Source organism: Anopheles stephensi, chromosome X (genome assembly GCF_013141755.1).
Source record: "Anopheles stephensi strain Indian chromosome X, UCI_ANSTEP_V1.0, whole genome shotgun sequence".
NCBI lineage: Eukaryota > Metazoa > Arthropoda > Insecta > Diptera > Culicidae > Anopheles > Anopheles stephensi.
Window position 1 is genome coordinate 17,558,056 of NC_050201.1, and position 24,970 is coordinate 17,583,025.

At 41.2% G+C, this 24,970-nt stretch overlaps 2 protein-coding genes across 11 annotated transcripts in view; one reads left to right on the forward strand and one right to left on the reverse strand.

Annotated features, from left to right (window-relative positions):
* LOC118512517 (dopamine receptor 2) overlaps positions 1–24,970 on the reverse strand; it is a 456,086-nt gene that overhangs the window by 360,497 nt on the left and 70,619 nt on the right. The gene's annotated exons all lie outside the window — the stretch shown is intronic.
* Positions 1–24,970, forward strand: part of LOC118512589 (lachesin) — a 94,054-nt gene that overhangs the window by 36,701 nt on the left and 32,383 nt on the right. For all 9 annotated transcript variants that reach the window (XM_036057251.1, XM_036057304.1, XM_036057242.1 and 6 more), the window contains one exon: positions 395–495. In XM_036057251.1, the coding sequence (XP_035913144.1) occupies positions 395–495 (101 nt within the window). The remainder of the gene's footprint in view (positions 1–394; positions 496–24,970) is intronic.

Genomic DNA, 24,970 nt, shown 5'->3' on the forward strand with positions numbered 1-24,970 from the left:
TCTTCCAGAGATGTATTTTTGCTACATACAGCTAATTTAAAGTTTTCTTGAGTGCTATGAGAGTTTATTATGACCCGGATGAGCAGTGATTATAATGTATACTGTATTTGTATTTGTTCATCTTGTTGTTAGATTTTGTGCTTTTAAAATAATTTAGAATGTCCAGTAGGTGACCAAATAACTTTGCAATGAGCAACTTCATCTTAAATTTGTGAAGGGTGAACATACATTTTCTATTTATATAAATTTTCTATACTATTTCTATATATTTTCTATTTTCCATTTCTATTCTTACTATTTCACCTTTTGTTCCTGCGCCGCCGTATGAATAAAAACCAAACAATGCCAATCAATCGATGTCAAATCTTCGGCCACGATATAACGCTTGCAATAGATTGGATATCTAGATGTAGTTATTCCACCAGATTTCATCTCAGAAGATACCTCATCAGATGTTATTGTTCCAGAAGGAAGTTCAGTGAAACTCACATGCAGGTAAGACATTCTAGAACATGCTGGTGAACAATGGGTACTCATTTATGTAGATAATTCTGAAATATTTGTGAATTTATTATCATCTTTTCACAACTAATTGCAGAATTCCACAACCGGGTTGCAAATTTTGCATTGCATTACAATGCAACATTGCATTGTATAAGTATAACATTCTCAACAGAATTGCAGTATTGCACTTATCAGTTGCAATGATTTAAAAATTCCATTATATGATTCGAATCCCTGATGATTCCAGTTGATGATATGCAACGTTCTTCTTGTTTTTGTTCGGGGAAGATTCTATTAGATAATCTTTGGATTAGTGTGATACTTTCTTTATACAACAGGCTGAAATTTATTTAAATATCTTCTTGAGAGTGTAAATTGTAAATTGTTCGAAAAATTGTTTAAACGCATCCTATCTTCGGATCTGCCATCGTAGTTCAGAGACGTCAACAAACGGACCTAGCACGTCATTCTATTCTCGGCAATTCACTTCATCATCAACAATATGCCTCTCGGATTATCTTCAATGAGTTCCTTCGAATATCAGGGGAGGAAAATCATTCCTATCGTCATGACTCGATCTCATTTTCAAAAAATCTAGTGCGCCTGAAAATTGCTCCAACAAACTCCATTTAGACCATTGACCAGGATTGACTTCAGGTGACTGTTACGATCCTGACTTCCATGCCCCTAACTGCTGATGTACCATGCCAAACTCTAATCCATTGAAGTAGTCTCTAATTAAAACTACCTCATTTTCCAGCATCTTTGTTTTTCGTTTTTTAGTATTTAGCATTTAGTATTTATTTAATCGTCCGCCGATCACGGCTTAACGATGGAGAATCAAGTTACAATACATTATTGATTGATACATTGATACATTGATTTTCTTAAGTACTAAGTGGTCGGACGCGTAATAAATTTTTGAACGTGGACACGGACATATTAAAATCGAACAGGTGCGAGTGCGTATTAAAGCGGCGAGACATAGCTGTAAGTGGAGCATAGAAACCGTACTCAGTGCGCGAACGTGGAATATGTAAAAGTTGCTGATGTCTAGCCGATAGTCTAGGTGTCATAAATTTCAGTTCACCTAACAAATACGGATCGTCAATGGTGCCTAAAAGGAGTCCTGCTAAAAATGTGGTCTGGCTTATATAGCGCCGATGTTCTAGTGACTCGAGGCCTAGCAGTTCACAACGTTCTGTGTAGCATGGGAGCAAGGTACTATCGGCCCAACCTTGCTTGCGGATTGCGTAGCGCGTAAACTTTCTTTGAATGGCCTCAAGCCCATCGATCCATTCGTTTGTGTATGGGCAGCACACAGGAGAGCAGTACTCTAGAATCGATCTTACTATTGAGCAATATAAAGCTTTCAAACACCGGGCGTCGTCAAAATCACGAGTCAGCTTGAGTAATAATCCTAGAGTTCAATTGGCGCGGTTAATAACGTTGTCATAATGGAGTCCAAGCGTCAATTTTTGGTCAAGTAGAACACCTAGGTCACGCATTTGAGTGGTTCTTGAGACGTTTACACCATTGATGTTATAGTCATATGTTATCACAGATCTCGCACGCTCAAAGGACAGCACGTAACACTTTTCGGTACATATAGACAAATAGTTTAAGACGCACCAGTTGTTGAACACTGAAACAGCTTGCTGTAGTTTAGCTCAGTCATTAGACGTTTTTACAGGCATAAATAGTTTTACATCATCAGCATACAGCAAGTAGCAGTTGTCAGGCAGAAGAGAGCATACGTCGTTTATGTATAAAATAAACAGCAATGGTCCCAGATTGCTGCCCTGGGGTACTCCAGAGGTACCAATAAAAGGACGAGAGGTATGATCCCGAAATTTTACGCGATACTTTCGGTTACGAAGATAGGAGTTGAGCCAAGCGACGATTGAGTGTGAGAGTCCCAACCTTTGGAGTTTTGCAATAGTATATCGTGCGATATGCTATCGAAGGCGGCTCTCAAATCGGTGTATATGCAGTCGACTTGTAAGCCCTGGTCCATGCGGTTCACACACTCAGAGACAAATCGAACCAAATTTGTGGAGGTGGAACGTTTGGGCATAAAACCGTGCTGCTCCTTCCTTATGTAACCTAGAGACGCTCTAAAGATACTTTCTTTGACAATTATCTCCAATTTTTTCACGCAAGCGCACAATGATGTGATGCCTCTGTAGATGGTAGCAAGGTGCCTGTCGCCCTTTTTGTACAGGGGGATCATCCAAGACGTCTTCCAAATAGCCTGGATCTCACTTTTGTTCATCGATGCATTGAAAATCTTGACCAGAAGAGGACATAATGTTACAGAGCACTGTTTCAACACAACTGCTGGTATGCCATCCGGACCAGGGTTGAAAGATGATTTTAGTTTTATCAGGGCCGCTGTGACGGAGTTTGAATCGATGGTGATACGTTGCAGGTCGATGCAATTTTCTGGAGTGTAGCTGGTCGCACGAGATATGGAGATGGGATCAGGAACAGAAGAAGAGAAAACGTCAGAGAGTTTCATTGCGAAAATCTCACATATTTCAGTGTCCGTTTCTGCTAAGATGGCTTTGTAGCGTAGCGAGGAAGGCTCCACATTGTTCCTCTGCTGGGACTTTACGAAAAACCAAAAGCCTGTGGGTCGTCTTCTAAGACTTCTCTGCACGCGTGAAATGTAGCGGTCGTAAAGTAGTCTGTTATAGACCCGATAGCAGCGTAGTGCAAGGCGAGCAGCTTCGTGGTTGAGAGCGCTGGGATGACGTTGTTGGGCTTTCAGAGCGTTGCGTCTTCGCCTTTTCAGTTCTTTTAAAGTACTATTTGACCATGCTGGATAGCATGATGGCCCAAATAGCGGAACAGTATCGTAAAAAATTTACGTATTGAAAAATTTTGCGTTGAAGGTATCAACAGCCTCATCTATCGAGATGCCTCTGTGGTCGAGGCAGTCCCAGTCAGCGAAAGAAATAGCCTGATTAATAAGGTCGAAATTTGCTCGCCTGAAATTCAAACTAGGGGCTGGTCGATGTAGTGTGTGTGTTCTCGGTGTGAAGGCGGAATGAACGGAAACACGAATCGGAGGGTGATGAGCGTCTGCAGGCAGGAGATGTTCATCTGTAGGTAACGAGCAAACCGTGGTTACCAAAGCTGCATTGTCGTTGGCGAGTACCAGATCAAGGATTCTTCCCAGGGCGTTTTTAGCAGAGTTAAGCTGTTTCAGTAAGTACAGATTCAGCATATTCAGGAAAGCTCTGCTGTGCGTGGAATTGCAATGCGGGAGAGAATCAGTCCACGTAATAAGCGGCTGATTTAAGTCCCCGAGTAAAATCAGCTTATCGGTAGGCTTCATGTGTTCCGCTATTTTTTCGATCGTTGACGAAACACAAGATAGTGTTTGTAAGTCAGTGCTTTTGTCTGGCGGTATGTAGAAATTGGCAAGGTAAAGCGTCCCTTCGGTCAGGATAATTTTCACCCACTCACACTCAAGAGAGTTAGCTTCATCATAGCATTCACGCGAATTCATCTTTGAGGAGACGGCAATTAAAACGCCACCACCACGAGAATGTGTGCTGTTAAGTGAGCTGCGGTGAGTACGATATACAGTATAGTTTTTATTAAAAAACAGTCCAGATGGTATGGATGGTTCCAGCCAGGTTTCAGAAAGTGCAATTACGTCGTAGGTGCAGAGCGATGATGCAAGAAATAAGTCGGAGGTTTTTGTGCGTAAACCACGGACGTTTTGATAGTAAACAGTGAGTGGCTGAGTAGACAGCGCGTGATTGTGTGAATGTGTTGACTGCCCAGAAGGTATGCGGTTAGTGCAGACGTGTGCGCGTGAGTTCGTTGGATTAGCGGTGTGTTGATCATTTGAGAAAAAAGCGATCGATAGTCTGTTGATTTCTTTTTGGCGGTGCTGTCTGTTTGGAAGCAGAGGTAGGGTCTGGTAGTGGTGTGTTTGTTCCGTTTGATGGTGCATGTGGAGTGTTGCGATGATTTGTGATTGTGGACGGGCACGGAGTGATGCTGGTTCTAGTGAGTGAAGCAGTATTAGCGTTACGGTCAAGGATAAAATCTCGCACACTAATACCAAGAGGCCAGGTGTCGGAGTTAAGTGCCTTTTCTCTGAGTGCGGCAGGAATTCTTATTTTGAAAGATAATGAATGCATAGCGTCTGGATCTGCACCTCGTCTAAGCAGGCTGAATGCGAGAACATCGTTTTTGTTTCCGAGAAGGAAATCTTAATAGAGACCCTGTAACACCCGCCGAAGCAAAGAGGTATTTAAGCCATGCGTACTGTCCGATTCTCACGGACTTAAACCTCCTCGTGCCTTCGCCCTCTTACCGGATTACCAGGTTGGGCTTTACTTCGATAAGAAAGTTTAGACGTTCCCAGTGAAGGAATGTCTCGGCGCCGCACTTAGGCTCCCTATTTAGGGGAGTCGAGCGCGTTAGACTTACGATCGCACGAATTAGCCAGCATAATTTGTCCGTGGTGATGGATGTCCTGGCAGATTCGCAGATGGATTGTTGTTCCACATCAAATCGTCTAATCGGCACTCAAAGAGTACATGAGGGACTGTCTCTGTTTGATAGCTAAACGTTGAGCAATTGTCCTAAGGTTCTTGGTCGCCCACGGCTTTACTTGTATAAAACGCTCATGTATTTAACGGCAGTGGTTTGACGTGTTCCATTCCCATTGCCATCTGGATAGGGTCTCCTCTCATTCGACCGCTCTCGTCGTGTTTACGTCCGCTCTATTCGCTCTCCCAAAGTGAGTTGAGAGGAAGTGTCGTAAAAAGCCCGTTTTGACACATGGAAAGAAGTAGAAGACCAGCACCAGTTTGACGTTTACTTGATCGCATCGAATCAGCTGGTTATATGTGTTGTTTATGATTCTCGATGCAATAACATTATTTAATGATTTGTTTTCTTCTATTCTGCTGTTCAATATTGTTCGGAAAGCTTATATCAAATGAAGAAATCAGGATATTGTAGTGTGTCAGTGCTATCTGAGGTGATTCTGTATTATATTTATTATTGTTTGAGGTGGTAACGATTCAGCGCCTATACGGACACGGCAGCTTTGACTGTATCGGCGTCATAGACGGAGCCGGTTTGCATCCCCGAACTATTGGAAGATCCGAGATATAGGATCATTCCACTTTTTTGCCGATCTGCAAGCAAAAAATCATCACGAGCACAGCAGATCGAGCTTCATCAATGTATGCTAGAGATCACTTGCTTGACCAACAAAGAATGCTTGACCGCAGCTTGTTTACATTTCAGTCAAGTAAACGTCAAAATTTTTGTCAAGATGTCCGACCGAGAAATCGCTTTTCCGACACCTCCTCTCAACTCACTTTGCGCTCGCCGGTCAAAAATCCGTCTGTCTTCCAGCAGTAGAAGGTGTAGTGGAATCATTCCAGACAACGTATGCAACTTCGAGCGAACAAGTGCAGACTGGTCTAGAAACTTTGATTGCGTACCTCCGATGCACTCTCTCGACCTTCATGATGTGGGTGTTGTATTTGAGGTATTTCACCCATACTGGTGCATCGAATCGGATAATTGCAGCCGCTACTGGTGCTATCATCCATATCCGGCTATTTTGTGGTCCTGCTCGGTTGAGCATAAGCCTTTCTAGACAATCCATAAATGTGGTTGCCTTGTTTATCTTGTAATCCAGATTTTTGTAGAAGTAGAGCCTATCGTGGAATACTACCCTGAGTTGGGTTAGCTCTCGCTTCGATTGCATCAGGCATTCCAATTGTAGGCATCCAATTTGCATTGAACTGAACTGAGCGTTTCTGTGCGAACTGACAACCATCAATTCGATTTTGTTATGCGTTAGCTTAACTTGTTGCTTAACTTATGTTATCCAGTTCTCGATAATAACTATAGTTCGTGCCGCTCTCGCCGTCCCTAATAGCATGATCTTTCATTCTGCGCTAACTACAATTTCGTCTGCTAACCCGACTATGTGCACTCGTCTGACAAGGTTCAGGAGTAGTACTTCATAATACATTACATTCCATATAACTGATCCAAAGACCCTGTAGCACGCCGGCGAACATGCTCCTTTCGAGAATACCTCCAGATGTTTCATAGACTAATGACCGAGTGGATAGATAGTTTCTAATGATGTGCATAAGGACTTAAATTGTCTTTTTTTCCATGTGCATTTTGAGTAGGGCCAGTTTTAGAGCTTCTCCCAGCGTATGCAATTTAATGCGTTCCGGTCGTCCAGGGTGACTACAGCGCAGCAGCGATTGCCGTATCTGTTGGTCTCTCTAGTTGGTGCGACTAAGCAGCTTCATCATGGCGTTGATTTCCCATCGTTGATTTCCCTCGTCGGAAGCCGTATTGGTGTTTTAAGAGGGCATTGGATCCTTCCAGGTGTCGGTTGAGTCGATTAAATATCAGCTTCTCGCCAATCTTTCCGTCACCGTTTAGCATGCATAGTGGCCTGCTTGAGTTGACCTCTCCTGGTTCCCCTCGACACGACATCGCGTATCATCTTTGCTTAACCATTACTTAACCGTTGCTTAAAGGAAGATGCTCGTTAAGCAAACGTGCAACATCTTTTTGAGTGACCGTGAGTGATTTTGAGTACTGTGAGTGCCTTTACTCTCTTTCTTTCATTGCTGTTGTTAATATTGCTATTATTTTATGTTTTGAAGAATTTTAAGAAACTTATTTGACTAAATCATCATATTTATTCACTTTACACATTAAACACAATATTATTTATTTATTTATTTATATTTCTAGTAAGACGGCTTGACGCCGTATTGACAACACCGCGTGAGTTGACGATTACCAGTACAGGGTGTTCGAGATAAATTTGACAGTTTCTGAGGGAATAGGAAAGGAATTTTTATCAAATTTATGTTCAATTAAAAAAAAAATCTAAAAAGTTGAGCTTACCAAGTTTGGCGCATTTTTTATTCGAAGTACCCCCCTCCGCGTCGATGGCCGCCTGCACCCGCTTCCGGAACCGCGCGCAAGCCCGGACAACCATGTCTCTGGGGATGGCCGCAAACACGGCCTTTATTCTGGCCACCAGCTCCGCTTTGGTATTGCAGGACGCCCTGTTGGTGTCCCGCTCAACTGTGCCCCACACAAAGTAATCCATAGGATTAAGGTCAGGGGAGCTGGGTGGCCAAACGTCGGTGCTGGTGTATCGGTCGAAATTGGCAGTAAGCCATTGGCGTGTTTTTACGGCCGTATGGCATGGTGCAATATCCTGCTGCCAAACGTACGGCCACACATTGGCCACCGTCTCAATCCACGGCTTCACCACGGTGGCCAGCAGGTCAATGTACCCGTCAGCATTCAGCCGCAGGCCCTGGGGAAAGATGTGAGGCGGCATCACGTCTCCCTCCGACGAGACGCACCCGAACACCATCACCGTCTGAGGAAACTTCGTCTGCGGCACACGGGGCACATCAGCAGCACAGTAAGCGAGCCAGCGGTTGCTCTGTACGTTGTGCTTCTGGTCTTGACAAAAGTTCTTCTCGTCAGAGAAGAACCACAACGTGCCTGGCTGCGCCGGGTGCTTCAGCCAGCTCAGCAAGCGCTTAGCGTTGGCAAGCCGCTTTTCGCGCGTTTTTACTGTTATGAGCTGTCCCCTACGTCGCTTGTACGACGCGTACCGCAGGTCCTCATTTAACGCCACCTTGACGGTGCTCGGGGCCACGCCAACGTCTCGCGCCAGGGCCCGAATGCCGACGCCGGGATCGGCCATCGCCCGCTGCTGCAATCCGGCCAGGAACGCGTCGGTCCGCACACAATCCGACCGCCTGCTATGCTGTTTGCGAACAATAACACTATCCACGTCTTCACCACACTCCTCGAGCTGTACGCGTATTGTTTTTACGGTGTTCAGCGAACACATCGCCGCCTTCCGAATTTTAGCATTCGTATGGCCGGCACGAACCATCATAACACACGTTACGCGCTTGTACAATTCGGACGGGTTCCACATATTTACGGAGCTAGACATTTTTTACACTTGTTTGCACAACTTTTAGCAATCGAATGACATATCAATCATTTCGATACGTCAACTCAACCCTGAGATATAAACCCAAAGGCCAGGTGTCAAATTTAGGTCGCACACCCTGTATACGTATACTGTATATATATACGTAACGATAGGCTAAGTGTAGCTCAACGTAACCTATGTTAGTATTAGTGTTATAATTAATTATACTAGTTTGTAAGTCGGAATACACATAATATAATTAGTGTATTAGTGTAAGCCCTACTATAAGCGTTACTGTAAGTGAACTAGGTTGTACGTTAAAATAAAAAAGTCATTCGATACTCACACCTGAAAGCGACAACACCTCTCGTAGTCATAACTGGCGCAGTCGAAAGTTGAATTGCTGGTAATAAGTGTAAGCCGTCTCATCCCGGTTCTAACCATCACTGAGCGAATATCAGTTGATTTGCGGAGAGAAGCAACTTTTCCAGCAAACGCTCCAAGCACGTCGTGTTAACGCCGAAGGAAGGAAGAATATCGACAAGGAACGAGAACAAAGAAAGACGCCCGACATCACGTGCTTACGCTGAGAGAAGTCAACGCAATACGGGTTTGATTGTGCGTGAGTATAGTGAGTAACGATAGTGACAAACAAGAAAAAGTGAAAAATGGAACCCAATTTCAACCAAGAAGAATTGCTTGATCACATTCGTGAGCTGACGAACTCGCACAACGTCCTACTAGAAGAAATGAAAAGGTTGAAAGCTAAGTCAGATGACCCCTTTTTGTCATATAGAACGCCCGATTCTATTCGTAACCTATCAAACTTCGACGGAAACAAAAGCGAAACTCACGCATGGATCGAGGATACCGAAACTGCATTAGAATTGTTCAAACACTACGAAGGATCATCCTTATACGATCAATTAGTAAGGGCAGTGAAGTGTAAAATTACTGGCCAAGCTAGGGAAGCGTTAATAGCTGCAGGAAATGTGAGCACGTGGTCATAGATAAAAGAAGTGTTAACGAACTCGTTTGGTGATAAGAGAGATTTGACGTCACACATACAACAATTGTTTTACGAACGTCAGGGAAAGAAAACTCTTGCCGAATATTATGGCAGTTTGAAAAAATTAGAAACCAAGATCAAATCAATAACCGCTGCCGCTGACGAATATAAAAATTCCTCACCAGCAGTACACCACTTGATCGGTGTCATTACACTTACACGTTTTATCGATGGTCTAGAGGGAATTTTATCGTCGCACGTTAGGAGCTGTAAACCGAACGATTTATATGAAGCTTATTCAGTATCCATCGAATACACGAATGCATTGTATAGAAGAAAACTAGAACACACTAGCACACATGAGCGGGGAACAAAGAAGTATGATAGTGAAACGCCGTCGAATTCGTACGCTTATCGAAAAAACAATCAAAGCGATAAACCGTGGTCAGATAAATTTAAAACCAAACCTTGGCACGAAAAGAACAGAAACGATGACGTATCCATGCGCACATCAAACTCAAGAATACAAATAATAACACAGAAACGGATGAAAAAACGAACGATAACTGATCTATACCAGTAGTAGTACTAAAAAATATTGAAATAAACCTAAACGAAATTGAAATCTCAGAAAACAAATTTCTAGAAAACGAAGGACTCAAAGTAGAACCTTACAAGAACTTTGAGATTATCGACGATTCTCTCGCTGAATTTGAGCGTAAAGCGATAAGAAATTTATTTAGAGGAATACCAGAAGTTTTATGCTTCGATGGAGATAAGTTATCCTTCACTCATAAGATAAAACATAAAATAAGAACAGTCGATAACGTCCCGATTCATACCAGGTCTTACAAATATCCTAGGGTATTCGAAACTGAGGTACAAGATCAAGTTAAGAAAATGCTTCGAGATGGTATAATTCGCGAATCCATATCTCCATACACATCTCCAGTTTGGATCGTACCTAAAAAGGAAGATTTAACTGGATTGAAAAAGTATCGACTAGTTATTGATTACAGAAAACTGAATGAAAAAACCATTTCAGATAAATACCCAATACCAGACATTACTGAAATCTTGGACAGATTCGGAAGAGCATCTTATTTCTCCACAAGAGACCTAGTGGAAGGCTTCCACCAAGCTTCCAAGTGCAGTTAGAAGAGGACGACATAGAAAAAACAGCATTTTCCGTAAGTTTGGGGAAGTACGAGTTCACAAGGATGCCTTTTGGACTCAAAAATGCACCCTCCACTTTTCAAAGGGTTATGGATACAGTTCTAAGAGAACACATAGGATCGTGTTGTCTCGTCTACATGGACGATATAATCATATTTTCGAGTTCATTCCAAGAACACGTTAAAGATATTCGAAGCATCCTTCAAAAACTTAAAGACGCACGATTTAAAATACAAATCGACAGGTGTCATTTTTTCAGAAAGGAAGTTCAATTTTAAGGCCACACAGTCACGAAAGAAGGAGTTAAACCTAATACAGACCAAATCGAGGTAATAAAAAATTGGCCAATACCAAAAAATCCGAAGGAATTGAAACAATTCCTTGGAACGCTTGGTTATTACAGACGCTTTATTCAAGACTTTGCCAAACTCATTAAGCCGTTAACCATATTACTACGCAAAGATAATGAATTCGTCTTCACACCCGATAAAGTAAAATGTTTCGAGAAGTGCAAGTCTTTACTGGCTATGGACCCAAAATTGGCTTATCCCGATTTTCATAAAACTTTTGTTTTGACAACAGACGCTAGCGATTTTGCCGTTGGTGCTGTACTGTCCCAAGGAGCTATAGGAAAAGATAGACCTTTTGCTTACGCAGCCAGGACTTTAAATAAAACGGAAGAGAACTACTGCACAACAGAAAAAGAATTGTTAGCTATAGTCTGGGATTTTGATATAGTTTACAAGCCAGGAAAAGAGAATATCGTAGCAGATGCTCTATCTCGAATTAAGCCCAATGAAATCGAAGTGAGCAAAAACGAAATCAATGCTAACAACACAGTACACTCGGCTGAAACGAGGATGACCATTATATACGCACATCAGAAAAACCGACAAATTCGTTTAAAACACTAATTATTCTTCAAATCGATGATGAAAACGAATCTCATGAGGAAGTTTTCCCCACGTACCACAGATTTACATTACGTAGGCCAGAGTATACAGAAAAACACATAATTAGTATATTACGAGAAAAGGTCAATACAAAGGGCATTAATTGCATTCATGATCCAACATCAGTCATACAAGTCGTACAGGAAACCTATCGCAAATATTTTTGTCAATACAAAATGTTTAAACTGCTTTACTCCCCCTTGTTGGTTACAGATGTGAAGAAAATTGAAGACCAAGACGAAATAATTAAGAAAACTCACCAACGTGCTCATAGAGGGATTAAATAAAATGTAGCGCAAATCCTCGAATCCTATTTCTTTCCAAACATTCTAAAGAAAGTAAGAATCATTGTTAATAACTGTGCAATTTGTAAACGTTTTAAGTACGATCGAAACCCGCTTCAGTTGGTAAAGAAAACAGTCAGCGTAGAAAAACCCTTAGAAAAAGTTCATATTGATATTTTTTTTTATGAAAGGAAGGAAAATGTTGACAATCGTTGATGCATTCTCCAAATTTGCAAACATTATATCATGAGAAACAAGAACTATCGTCGATCTTAAGAAAGCTTTGACAGAACAAATAAGAATTTTCGGGAGACCCAAAGTTATAGTTTGCGATCAGGAGCCGGCATTTATTTCGATCGAATTTATTGGTTTTCTAGAAATTCTAGAAATAATTCGATTTTAATGACAAAATTAATATCATAGTTGATATTTATAACAATACTATACATTCCGCTACAGCAAAGAAGCCAAGACGAATTGTGTTCAATATAGAAGGAATTACAAACACAGAAGACATTTATAAACAATTCAAAGAACTACAATCAAGTGTTAAAGTTAACCTAAACAAGCAAAACAAGAAAATTGAAAGTAAAAATCAAAATTTAACTGCGCCTTTTTATGACTTAAAATGACTTTTTTAATGACTTTTTTATTTTAACGTACAACCTAGTTCACTCACACTAACGCTTATAGTAGGGCTTACACTAATACACTAATTATAGTTTGTATATTCTGACCTACAAACTAGTATAATTAATTATAACACTAATACTAACATAGGTTAAGTTGTGCTACACTTAGCCTATCGTTACGTTTCCCTACTTAAAGTCAAGCGTCCTTGCTGGACGTTACTATTTTTTTTTTTCATCCACTATTACAGTTTTACTTATGAGATAATTTTATTTCTTAACCCTAGATTTATGAATCTTATGTTATAATTGTCCACGAAAGTAAAGTCCTTGTTCTGAATAACTTTCGACGGTTTGTAAGGTTCCTTATCTTTAGTAATTCTTTGATTAACCCTAACAAAAACGTCTTGAACTTCGGCTAACACGGGGGGCTCAGTTAAATTTTGATCTTTACTTTCAATTTTCTTGTTTTGCTTGTTTAGGTTAACTTTAACACTTGATTGTAGTTCTTTGAATTGTTTATTAATTTCTTCTGTGTTTGTAATTCCTTCTATATTGAACACAATTCGTCTTGGCTTCTTTGCTGTAGCGGAATGTATAGTATTGTTATAAATATCAACTATGATATTATTTTGTCATTAAAATCGAATTCATTGTACTTAGAGTTTATAGTTCAGTCCTCTATCAGCCTCCGACTCGATCGGACGCGTCTAATCGTTATCTGCGATAAGTTATATAGAGATATCACACTAACAAACAACAATTATAGTGAAGGGAAAGAGAAAGCTTGCTCGGCCTGCAGCCATGGGCCGAAGCAAGAAAAAAATAGCGCCAGGTGACGCAGTCCCCTCGTGCTCATATTTCAACGTCCCGACGGGTATCACCACGAGCAATAACTACGACATCCTCAGTGAAGACGAAGAAGCTCCAACAACGCTGGTCACATCGGTTCCAACAAAACAGCAAAAATCAAAAATTCCACCAATTGTTGTCACCGGCACTCAAGTAGGAGGCGTGCATAAAAAAATCATCTCCGTCGGAGTAGTAAGCTACACCACCAACAGCACACGCAAAGGTATTGTGGTGAACACGACAACACCTAACGACTTCAAACTAGTAGTGGAGGTTTTAAAACGACACAACCATTCGTTCTACACGCACCAGCTACCAGAGGACAAAACAACAAAGGTGGTAATCTTCGGGTTACCCGCACAAGAGACAGAATCTGTCAAAGCTGCGCTCGCAGAAGTAACGATCACACCTAGCGTGATTAAAAAGCTAGAGATAAAGAAAAAGCGGTACGATGACCAATGTATGTATCTCCTCCACTTCCCGCGAGGATCAATAACCCTCAGCGAGCTGAAACAAGTTAGAGCAGTAGATCATCATCTTGTTTACTTTGAGTACTACTCTAACAAAAACGGGCCCATGCAGTGTACTAACTGCCAGCGATACGGCCACGGTAGCGCCAACTGTTACCTCTCTCCTGTGTGCGTGAAATGTGCCGGTAAACACGCATCAAAAGCATGTCCGCTAAGTCAAGCTACTACCTGTCCTGATGGTAAAATAGCCCCAACCAAGTTGAAGTGTGCGAATTGTAGTGAACACCATACGGCAAACTTGATGCGTCGGCCAAAACCACTTCAGGATATTCGCTTAATGATGCTTCAATGATTGGGCCAAGTATTCAACAAGTATCTTTTTACATTTTGCTGCGCTTTCGAACTCATATGATAGAAAGATGTAGAAAAAATGCACCGACAGTTGTTGGTTCATCCCGAAGATCGATCGTTGCAAAGGATCTTGTGGAAAGAATCTCCAGAACAGCCCATCTAAGTGTATGAACTACATACAGTTACATACGGAACAGCATCAGCGCCATTTCTTGCAGTCCGAACCTTAAAACAAATCATCTGTGACCATGGACACGAATATCCATACGCTGCTGCAAAATAAAATGATTTTTACGTAGATGATTTTGTCACGGGAGCTGATTCAATCGATGATGTCAAAAAACAGTTTACTGAAGCAACTCAATTGCTAGCAAAAGGAGGATTCTCTCTCCGGAAATGGACCTTAAACAATTCTGATGTTTTATATGAACTCGATAACAGTCAGCTTGCAACTCTCCATGATGATGACAATACTGCGCATGTATTGATACTTGACACGTTTCAACACGTTCAGCATCGAAGTGTTTTAATCTGAAAATCCTCAAAGGCTCACGAGAAGAACTGTTCTGTCATATATTGCCAAAATATAGGACCTATCAGGCATTCAGACTCGGTAAAGGCGTTAGCTAAGCAAATCATGAAACAAATTTGGGAGTTGGAGAAGATAGATCCCAAGAACTGGAATTGGGATGACGAACTTCCAATACATCTACAACGTACATGGCTTCATTTCCAAGACCATCCACAACCGCTTCACGATCTGCAAATCCCACGAGCAACCATTCACGAATCTTTTCAAGGCGTACAACTACACGTGTTTTGCGACGCATCCTGGACGGGGTATGGCGCCTGCTGCTACGTTCGCGATGACAACGATATCGGCGATGTGACTACTCGCCTGTTAGTATCCAAATAAAAAATAGTTCCGATAAGCCATAAACGAACAATCGCACAATTAAAGTTGTGTGCAGCAAAGTTAGGTTGCGATCTCTACACAAAGTTGAAAGAAGCCATTCCATCTCTTTCAAACGTTGTAATTTGGACAGATTCTTTAATAGTTTACTATTGGCTGCAATCTCCACCTCAAACCTGGAAAAAACTTTGTCGCTAATCGCGTTTCGCACATACAACAAACAACAAAGGGTCATTGGCGACATTTTCCAGGAAGTGACAACCCTGCAGACTTAGTTTCTCGTGGTTGCCTCGACTCTGAGCTTATCCACGAGACGAAATTGTGGCAGGGTCCAAACTGGCTTCAACTTCCTGAGCATTTTTGACACAATCCACCTTTTTACATGTCGCTTCTGAAGCACCATTTTACAACCTGTTTCATCGAAACTCGTCTATAACAAAGTTGTGGCGAATGGTAGGTTCCTTGGCACTACAACCTCGAGAGGACTCGGCCTGCCATTGCTCGCTTTTTGTGACTTAATTTTACCCGTAGTAAAGTAGTCAGCCCTAAGTACGGGGAGGCGGTCTGGATGGGATATAAACCCCGGTCCTGCCGTGTGAAGACCGGCACCGTTATCGCCTCGGCCACCAGACCGCCCCAAGTTTTGTAGAATTTTAAGGTATTGTATCCAATACCGACCAGGGTATTGGATACAGTACTTCAAAATTCTACAAAAGAAAATGCCACCAACCAAAGCTCCCGAAAGTTCGGTTGTTAGAATCAAAATGAAAGGCTCAAAAGAGATAGACGCTTTTTCGGCTTAAACCTAGCTGTTTATGTTTTGGACTGTAAGGTCAAGTGGGCGATCCCTTTTTATGACTCTAGGTGTTGTCGTGCCTGGCGCTGGTCCCGTTCGAGGAGTTGAGACAGGAGAATGCCTCCAATTCAACCTTTTAAGACCGGAGGGTACCTCCGACTTGACCAGAATATCATTCGGCGTTGTTTTCATTCATTCATTCATTCATTTGTTTACGAAACTGCTTTATTTTATTTTATAAATCGGCAATTTTTATCATCAGGCAATTGGGTCGGTATCGGTGCGTCATCAGGCGCGTCAGTAACATACCCCAACCCATTCCACTTCTTCTGGTCTTCTGAAATGAGGGAGCCTTTTTTAGTGTTCCTTTTGTTGAAAAGTTATTGCAACTACTACTAGTATCGCAATTATGCTGCATAAAACTTACTTTGATTATATAAACTTCATAATTGTTTTCTAATTGTACGGTTTGAGTCTATAGCTTTTCAACTGGTTTGAAATATGTTTTATACGATTCTGTACCGTTTACAATTGTGGACTGAATTTCAATAAGCTTTGTTTCTAATTTACAGTGTTCTGACAATGTTTTAATTCCTACGTTATACGTTGGGTTTGTTAACGTTGGGTTGCAGTTTAGTACAATACCTTGAGGTTGAGATGAGTAGTACAGAATTTGATTTGGAGCTCGTAACCTTTCGAAATGTGTAAAGGATTTATCAATACGTATCAACGTACAATTTTCTTCAGTTTTTTGAAGCACTAATGCAGCCGCTACACAGTCTAGTTTCTTTTGTATGATTTTTTCTTGCGAAAGAGAATGGGTGTCAAGAATATTTTTTATGACGGAAGTTCCTACCAAAATTGTTTCTTCTATGTGTTTATTAAGAACATTTTTCTTATTTTCGTTAAAATTTCTCCTCAGTTCGAAAATGCCATTATTCAATACATCCGATTTCATTTTAAATTTATTTTCTGCTTTACCTTGTTCTTTTTTTGTGGTTTCTATCGAGTTAGCAATTGTGGAGATTTTTTGATCTTCTACACATCCGAAGACTGCCTATTGTTCGTCAATGTCACTTCCTTAAAAAAAAAGTCCTTTAAAATTCCAAACACACCATGGCTTCTTTTATATCGTTTTTTTAATATTCTCTAGGGTTAAGAGTGCATTATCATATTCAATTTGAAGGGCAGTTTTGAGACGAATAATGTTTGCGTCAGTTTCATTTAATTTTTCCAACGTAAATTCTGAGTTTTCCCTTGTTTCCATGTTCCCCTCTTTAAAAATATGGTTCCCAAGTGGTCAAAGAAAAGACCTGAATGGGAAACTGAAATTATTTTCAACCCCATGGTCATTTTTATTTATTAAGTATTACGGCCCTATGCCGTATTATCACCACCGCATGTGGTGACTGTGAATTAAATTCACGAAAAACAAACAATGAAAAAAAATTAACTAGGCATTTCCTCATTTGCCATATCCCGGGCATGCTCGGTTGTGCAGTGAAGATGAGTGGCTGTTATCGTTTTCTATTGTGTGGCCATGGCCATGCTAAAAAAAAATTAGACAATTTTCCATGTTGCAGGTCGAACTTGTTTCAAGCAATTAACTTGCATATTATTTCGTTTAAATTTCTTGGATATATTTTTCACGATCTCTTGATCGACAACTTTTTTCTGTCCCCACCCAGGAAATGTTCTATCTATCGTTGGTGCGTCTTTCGTCTTTACGTTTTGTATACTGTTTCTTTCTCCCTTGGTCTTACGTCTAGGATCGCCACATTTGACACTGCCTTTCGATAATTTGCTAATCCTACTTGTTTCCAAACGGAGCAGATCTGTCCGTCCTTTCCTTAAATTACTTCTGTTACTCTGCCCTTAATTCACCTTCCAGTTTTGTGTTCGCCTGGAAAAGTCACAATATCTCCTACCTTTATCGGTGGTGATGGATCTTGCCACTTCTCGCGTTTAAGTTGCGTAAGAAGGTATTCCGATATCCTTCTTATTCTTCTTCTGTGGCACTACAACCTCGAGAGGTCTCGGCCTGCCATTTCTGGCTTTCTGTGACTTAATTTTACCCGTAGAAAAGTAGTCAGCCTTTCGTACGGGGAGGCGGTCTGGATGGGATTTGAACCCCGGCCCTGCCGTGTGAAGACCGGCGCCGCTGTCGCCTCGGCCACCGGACCGCCCCTATATCCTATCCCTATTCCGATATCCAGCGCCGCCAAATTCCGTGATTCTTCTTGAGCAGTTTCCCAGTTTGATCGGGTTATGGTTTGTAAATTTGTATTGTCACAGGAGCTTGGCTCGGCGCTACCGGAACAGCCTATTAGAAAATTGAATGGCGTCAGTAGCTCGTCATTTTCATGGGCAAGCGGAATGTGAGTAAGCGGTCTGTTATTTATGATGAACTCTATTTCTGTAAATATAGCTCTTAACGTGGCTTCTTGAATGTTTTTATCAGTAGGAAGTAAACTTTTAACTAATCTGGCTTATCTTTCCCATGCAGCTCCGAAATGAGGAGCTCCGGGAGGGTTAAATTTTCAGTCGATACCTTCTGAGGCGCATCGTTCAACTAGCTGCTTGATTTGATTATTTGCACCCACGAAATTCGTCCCATTGTCGCTTTAAAGGGTAGATATTTTCCCTCTCCTATGTTGCACGCTTCTAAGGCACATAAGGAAGGTGTTAGCACTTAAATCTTGTACTAACTCTAAATGTACAGCGCGAGTAGTTAAGCAATTGAAGGGTGCTCCCCATCTTTTTTTCATTTCTTCTTCCGCTAGTGACATTTATGGGACCAAAATACACCACAAATGCTTTCACAAGTGCAGCAGTCCTGCAAGGAGGCAGTGGTGCCATTGTTGGGGATGCTGTCTTGCTCTATTGTTTTTACACAATTGGAAAACACTTATAATTGTTTTCACAGCAGTTCGTATGTCCATAATCCAAAATTTTTGACGTATCACCGCTATCGCCGTTTAGGTTTTTTATGATAAAATTTTTCGTGGTAGGGCGCGATTATAAGGCTGATTATGTTGGGTTTCTTTCGGCAGAATGATTGGTTGGCTCGCATACAAATCTATATAACCAACGTTTTCAAGGCGTCCCTGGATTCTGAGAAGCCCATGTAATAGGGTTGGGGTTAATGTCTTTATCGAGCTTTTGGGGGGTATTGGTCTGTTCAGGCTGAGACGCGTGCATTCTTCATTGAAAGATTCCCACTGAGCATTCAGTATCAATATCTTTTCAGCCTTATCAAGTACAGTTTTACATAGTGTATTGGAGAAAGGCATCTGATTTACATTTGAGATGAGGAATTCCTTGTATTTGAGCATAATTGCTACTGATTCAACCAACTTTTTCTAATTTGAGAAATAGTCCACAGAAATGACGTTCCAATCGGTTTTTTCGAATGTTTTAATAGTATGAACCGGACCTATTTCCTCAAATGTTACTATAAGTTTAGGTTTGGCAATGATAAGATAACGTTTGTGTAAAAATTCAGGGACTTTATGCCACATTGATGGGCCTGAGCATAGCATTTGGCCTCATCTGCTGGGTTGTCTTTTAAATCTACCCAATTCCATTGGTGAGAGCTAATATTAGTGAGTATCTCTGCAATTCTCAGTGTGACAAATTGCTTGTAGTAACGCGGTTCTGAATTTATCCAAGCTAATACGGTCTGGGAATCAGTCCAATAACATTCTTTGTTTAATTCGAGTCTTAATTCTCTTTTGATAGTATCTGCAAGTCTCACTCCAAGCACCGCGGCCTATAACTCTAAACGAGGTATAGAGAGTGGCTTGGTTGGAGCGACCCGTGTTTCAGCAACATTTATATTAACATCAACTCCATCTTTGTGAATCTTTTTTAATATATGTTACTGCAGCAAATGCCCTTTCCGATGCGTCTACAAATGTATGTAATTCCCTTGAAATGATATTTTTCCCTTTGGAAAGGCATCTAGAAGGCATTGTATGCTTAGTCGGTGGCGATACGTTTAAGCCATTGGTCCCATATTTGTTTGCCATCATCTGGTACCTGCTCGTCCCAATCAAGACCGATCTTCCATAAATTTTGCATGATAATTATTCCTTCTATCAGAAGATTGGCAAGCAAACCTAGAGGGTCGTATATCCTCATGATGAATGCAAACATATTTCGTTTATCAAATGTTTTCTCTCAATTAATATTTTTCTCTTAGCTTAGCTCTCTCTTAGCTCTGTCGGAGTTAGATATGAAGTTACTTAAATTCGTGGAGCTTAAAATTAGCTTGATCGTGGATATAGCTCGCTTCTTTTATTGTTTTAATGACTGCTTCTGCCGTTGTCAAACTGTCCAGGTAATCGTCTACGTAATGATTCCTGCAAATTGCCTCAGCCGCATTTGGGAACTCTTGATTGTATTTTAACGCATTCTGATTTTTAACATATTTTGCGTAAATCGGAGAACATGTAGCTCCGAAAATCATAACTTGCATTACATAAATTTTTGGTATTTCGTCGGATTTTTTTCAAAATAAAAAAATCCCTTTCGGTAATCTATTCCTTATAATAAAAATGTATGGGGTAAACCAAGTCGAACTGTTGGCACTGCATTAGTGTAGCCTTTTAGTTCTATACCTTGTAAATGCTGAAATTTGATACCTCATTTCTTTTTGTCCGTGCTTTGAACGGGCAAGTCGAGGGACTTTACAGATCGCAGGTCCTTTATGTCATATATTTTTTATTTGGACCTTGCATTTTAATTGAACATTGGCTAGACATTTCTTCCTGTGTCTCTCCATTAGTCCATGAAAGGATGAGAGGTTTCTTTGTCCCTGTGTCGTTCAAGTCCTTTCTGATAGACTCTAAAATTAGGCTTGTTGAGGCACCTCTATCTATGAAGGCGTAAGTTTCAATTCTTCGGATTTTGATACGCAACGTTATTGGTACTATCCGATAAAATAGTTTTTCATTATTTTGAATGTGGTAATTCAGATGTTGTCATTCTTCTCGGTTGGGATAACGTTGTTCCCTTCTGTGAAGTATTGTGTTGTGTCTTCCACCACATCCGTTAACGCTGCATTGCGGTGGACCACGGCAATTGTTGGCGCTCTGATTGTTGTACATATAACAATTAGTGTTATATGAGTTCAACCCTGTGGCAAAATTTTCAAGCGTAAGTAGTTCACCTGTGTTTTCTACGGTGTGCATGATCCATTTTTTTTAATTTTCTGGGAATTTCAGCGCCAATAGCCTCTGATCATTTAGGTATCCTTCATGATTCAGAATTTTCATCTTGTCCACCATATTGTGTAACGCATTGGAAAACTCTATGAAAGTTGAAGGGTGTTCCATCAAACCTGCTTTACACGAAATAAATCTTTCGTTAGTGCCTTGTAAATGTATTTGGGGTTTCCGAAAGGTTTCTCAAGACGTTCTAAAATGACGTTCACATTGTCGGGGTTTATGAGTAATCCATCGAAAGCTGTGAGAGCGTCGCCCTCCAAAAATTTTTGCAACCTATTTAGATTTTCTAATTTGGTGAATGATCCAGCCTTACTAGTTTCCACTTTTATATTTGCCGTCAAATTCAGGCAGTTCGTAAAGAGTTGTTTTGGATTCAATTGATACAGGCTTGCTTTCGATCGTAGTGTAATTCATTTCGTTCTGTTCTTTTATATTGATTTCTTGAAGTTTTTCCAATTCTCTTGTAATTCTGTCTTTTTCTTGTTTAGCTTTCTCTTTTTCTTGTTCTTGTGTTTATTTTTATCTCCTCTTGTAATTTACTGGCTTACTTTAGGGCCACACGTAATTCCTCCTTGTCCCTTGCGCATTCTTTGTACTTAGGGCATGAAAAATTTTAGGTAAGCTGTCGCATGCAGTATACCTAGCAAGTCTTCCTGTATTATTTTCGTTGGTACATAGCCTACAGTTCCCCTTGAGATTAACCACATAATCCAAAAGTGGGTCCATTTTACTCACGATTTGTTTTTTTTTTCGATTAAGTAGGGTTTTCTGGGGTTTAGCGGCCGTCTGCCGTTTGGTGCTTAGCGTGTAGTTTTAGTATTGCGGCCGTCCACAATTCACCTTCTTCCGTCGCTTCGGTTTTAAAGGGTTGATTTAGGGGGAGTTTCACTAAGATTTCCGAGTAGTTAGTCCACTGTTTTCACTCACCGTTCACTTCTCTTGAGCTGTATTTTCTGGGTAGCGTTCTTTTGAATGTAGCGTAGCACCACTACTCAGTTCTCCTATGCCATCTGGTGATTGGGCTGTACCTTTCAGTTTGGCCGTTATTGACGGGCTGGGTACCTATGCCTTTGCCTTGACGGAATACACGCACTTCTCCTGCGTTAACCGGTGCTTGGGCTGTCTTTATGCTTGACCTTTCTTGACGGGCTGGATACCAACGCCTCCACTTCACCTGTATTTACTGATGCGTTTTCTGTATCTTACAGCTTGGCCTTTCTTAGCGGGCTGGATACTCCGTTGCATTGCCGAGAATACTTCTGACTTGTGAGGAAAACTCCTCTCTGGAGCCACCAATGTTGTCGAGTCTGGCGCTGGTCTCGTTCGAGGAGTTGAGACCGAAGAATGCCTCCAAATCAACCTTTCAACCGGAGGGTACCTCCGACTTGACCAGAATATAATTCGGCGTTGTTCAAGAAAGACTGGAAGATGACCTCCGACTTTAGTGAGCTTTGGAGCTTTGGAAGAGTGGGTTTTGGAATGCTGCACTTTTCATACACTTATTGGCTATTTTATACTAAAAAATTGCTGACCGATCCGCGGTCAGCATGTTACATTTTTTGTTTTACGTTACGTTACATACATTCATTCAAGTGTTTACGAAACTGCTTTATTTTATTTTATAAATCGGCGACCTAATTGGTCGGTATCGATGCGTCATCAGGCGCGTCAGCAACACTAGGTAATGCATATTTGCAACGCGCATCGTCCCATGCATATTTGATAGGCTAAATCTGTAGCTCAAGTGCGTATGTTTATTTTCCTATCTTTTGCCTGTGCGTCGTTTACGCTATTCGTTGAGTGGTCTTTCCTTCACTGCACTGCGGATAGCGTGATCGCGCCTTGATCTTCGCGTTGGTCCCTTTTTTAGTGCATGTTTATCAATGATGAAACGCATTCTTATGTTTACGCCTTGATCCCAGGATATGACGCCCAACAAAGAATTGATTCTTCGCGTTGGCGTGTCGATCGTGTGAAGCACTTGATCCGAACCTATCGTTTAATGACCATGCATATGACACGTTGTTTCTTTGCGCGCCTTGTCCCTTATTCGTGAAACTGATTGCGCAGCGATAATGTATGCGCTGGGCTCTAGCGTTAACTCTTTTCCGGTCCATGTTCTTTACTCTCGTATTTTGTCCCGTGGCCTGAGATTATAATTATGATTGCCTTATGTCTTGGCCTTCCCTGACTTGTTATCATTGTTTACCAAAGTTTCGTCTCTAGGAGTTTAGGTTTTTTCCTTTTTCCTAAGATAATACTTTGTCTGTGAGAAACTATCTAAAGCGAAACATATTTAGTTATTTAAGTTGTTAATCTAACTCTTGAATGCCAGTCAGTTTAATTAAATTTTATTTTGTTGCATTCGCATCAGTCTTTTTAACTCGCATTGAAACCGCTGTTCCTATACTTCCCTCCCAAGAGAAAGTATCCTCCGACGACGTCCGAATTGCGATAGGACGAATGAAACACTTTAAAGCTCCTGGTTTTGACGGGATTACCAACATTCTCATCAAACATCTGCAGGTGATGTCTTGAAATTGGCTACTTCCCCAGCACATGGAAGTGTGCTCGGGTTGTAACCATCCTCAAACCAGGAAAAGATTCCACGCTTCTGGAAAGTTATCGTTTAATTAATTTGGTTTCTTTGCTGAATAAGCTTTCTGACATGATGATTCTCGATCGGATACAGCGATGGGTTTCTGAGCTTGAACTTATGCAACCGAAACAGTTTCGGTTTCGTGCGCAGCTTGGTTTCGCTGATTATCCATCAGCTACTCAGGCTCAAGCGTTGTGTTGAGCAAAAAAACTGGATTTCACTTCAACAGCCATCGTTTTATGAGATTTTGAAAAGGTTTTTGATAGTTTGTGGCATGGTGGGTTGCTACACAAGCTGATAGGTTTTAATCTCGCAATCTACATTTTGAAGATAGTTAGAAATTATCCAAAATAAAGAACGTTTAGGGCGTCATTGTCCTCTGCATTGTCAAGTCCAGCCGATAATCCAGTAAGCGTCTATCAAGGAAGTCTGTTAACAACAATCCTTTAGACACTATTCGTAGCGGACATTCTAAGTCTCCCTTGCGATGGCCAGTTATTTCTGTTCGCAGATGATACAGCCATGGCGGTAGGCGGTAGAAGACATGTTGAGCTCAAAAATAGGATGCAGCCTTGTCTGGACGTTCTGCTTCGCTATGCTACAGACTGAAAGATGAAAATCAACCTGAGTAAGACAAAGGCGTAGATATTTCCGCACCAATATAGAAGATCTCTTATCCCTCCCCTGAGTACAGTAGACGGAACAGCTATCTGTTGATCATCGTCGGTAAGATATCTTGGACTTACAATCGATATTAAAAAGCTCTTCCGTAAGCAGGTGCAGGACGTATTAGATAGGGGACATATGCTGCTTAAATGCCTATACCCGTTAATATGCTGAGGATCGCGACATTCCATACCTAAAATGCTATCAATTTACAATAAAAAAAATCGAACATTTGACAGCTTATGCTAGACCGGTGTGGGATTCGTTTGCAAGGAATCACCTCAAAAAACTCCTAGTCATGCTGAATAAACTGCTTCGCATGAGAATAGATGTAAGCCGTTACACTCGAAAGGTTTCTTTCAGAATTCTTATACAGTAAAACAAAGGCAACCGCACTCCGTGAAGTTCAACTGACAAAATACAATTTATTTATTGGGGCGGTTCGGTGGCCGAGGCGACAGCGGCGCCGGTCTTCATACGGCAGGATTCCATCCCAACCGCTTCCACGTACGCAGGGCTGACTACTTTGCTACGGGTAAAACCAGTCACAGAAAGC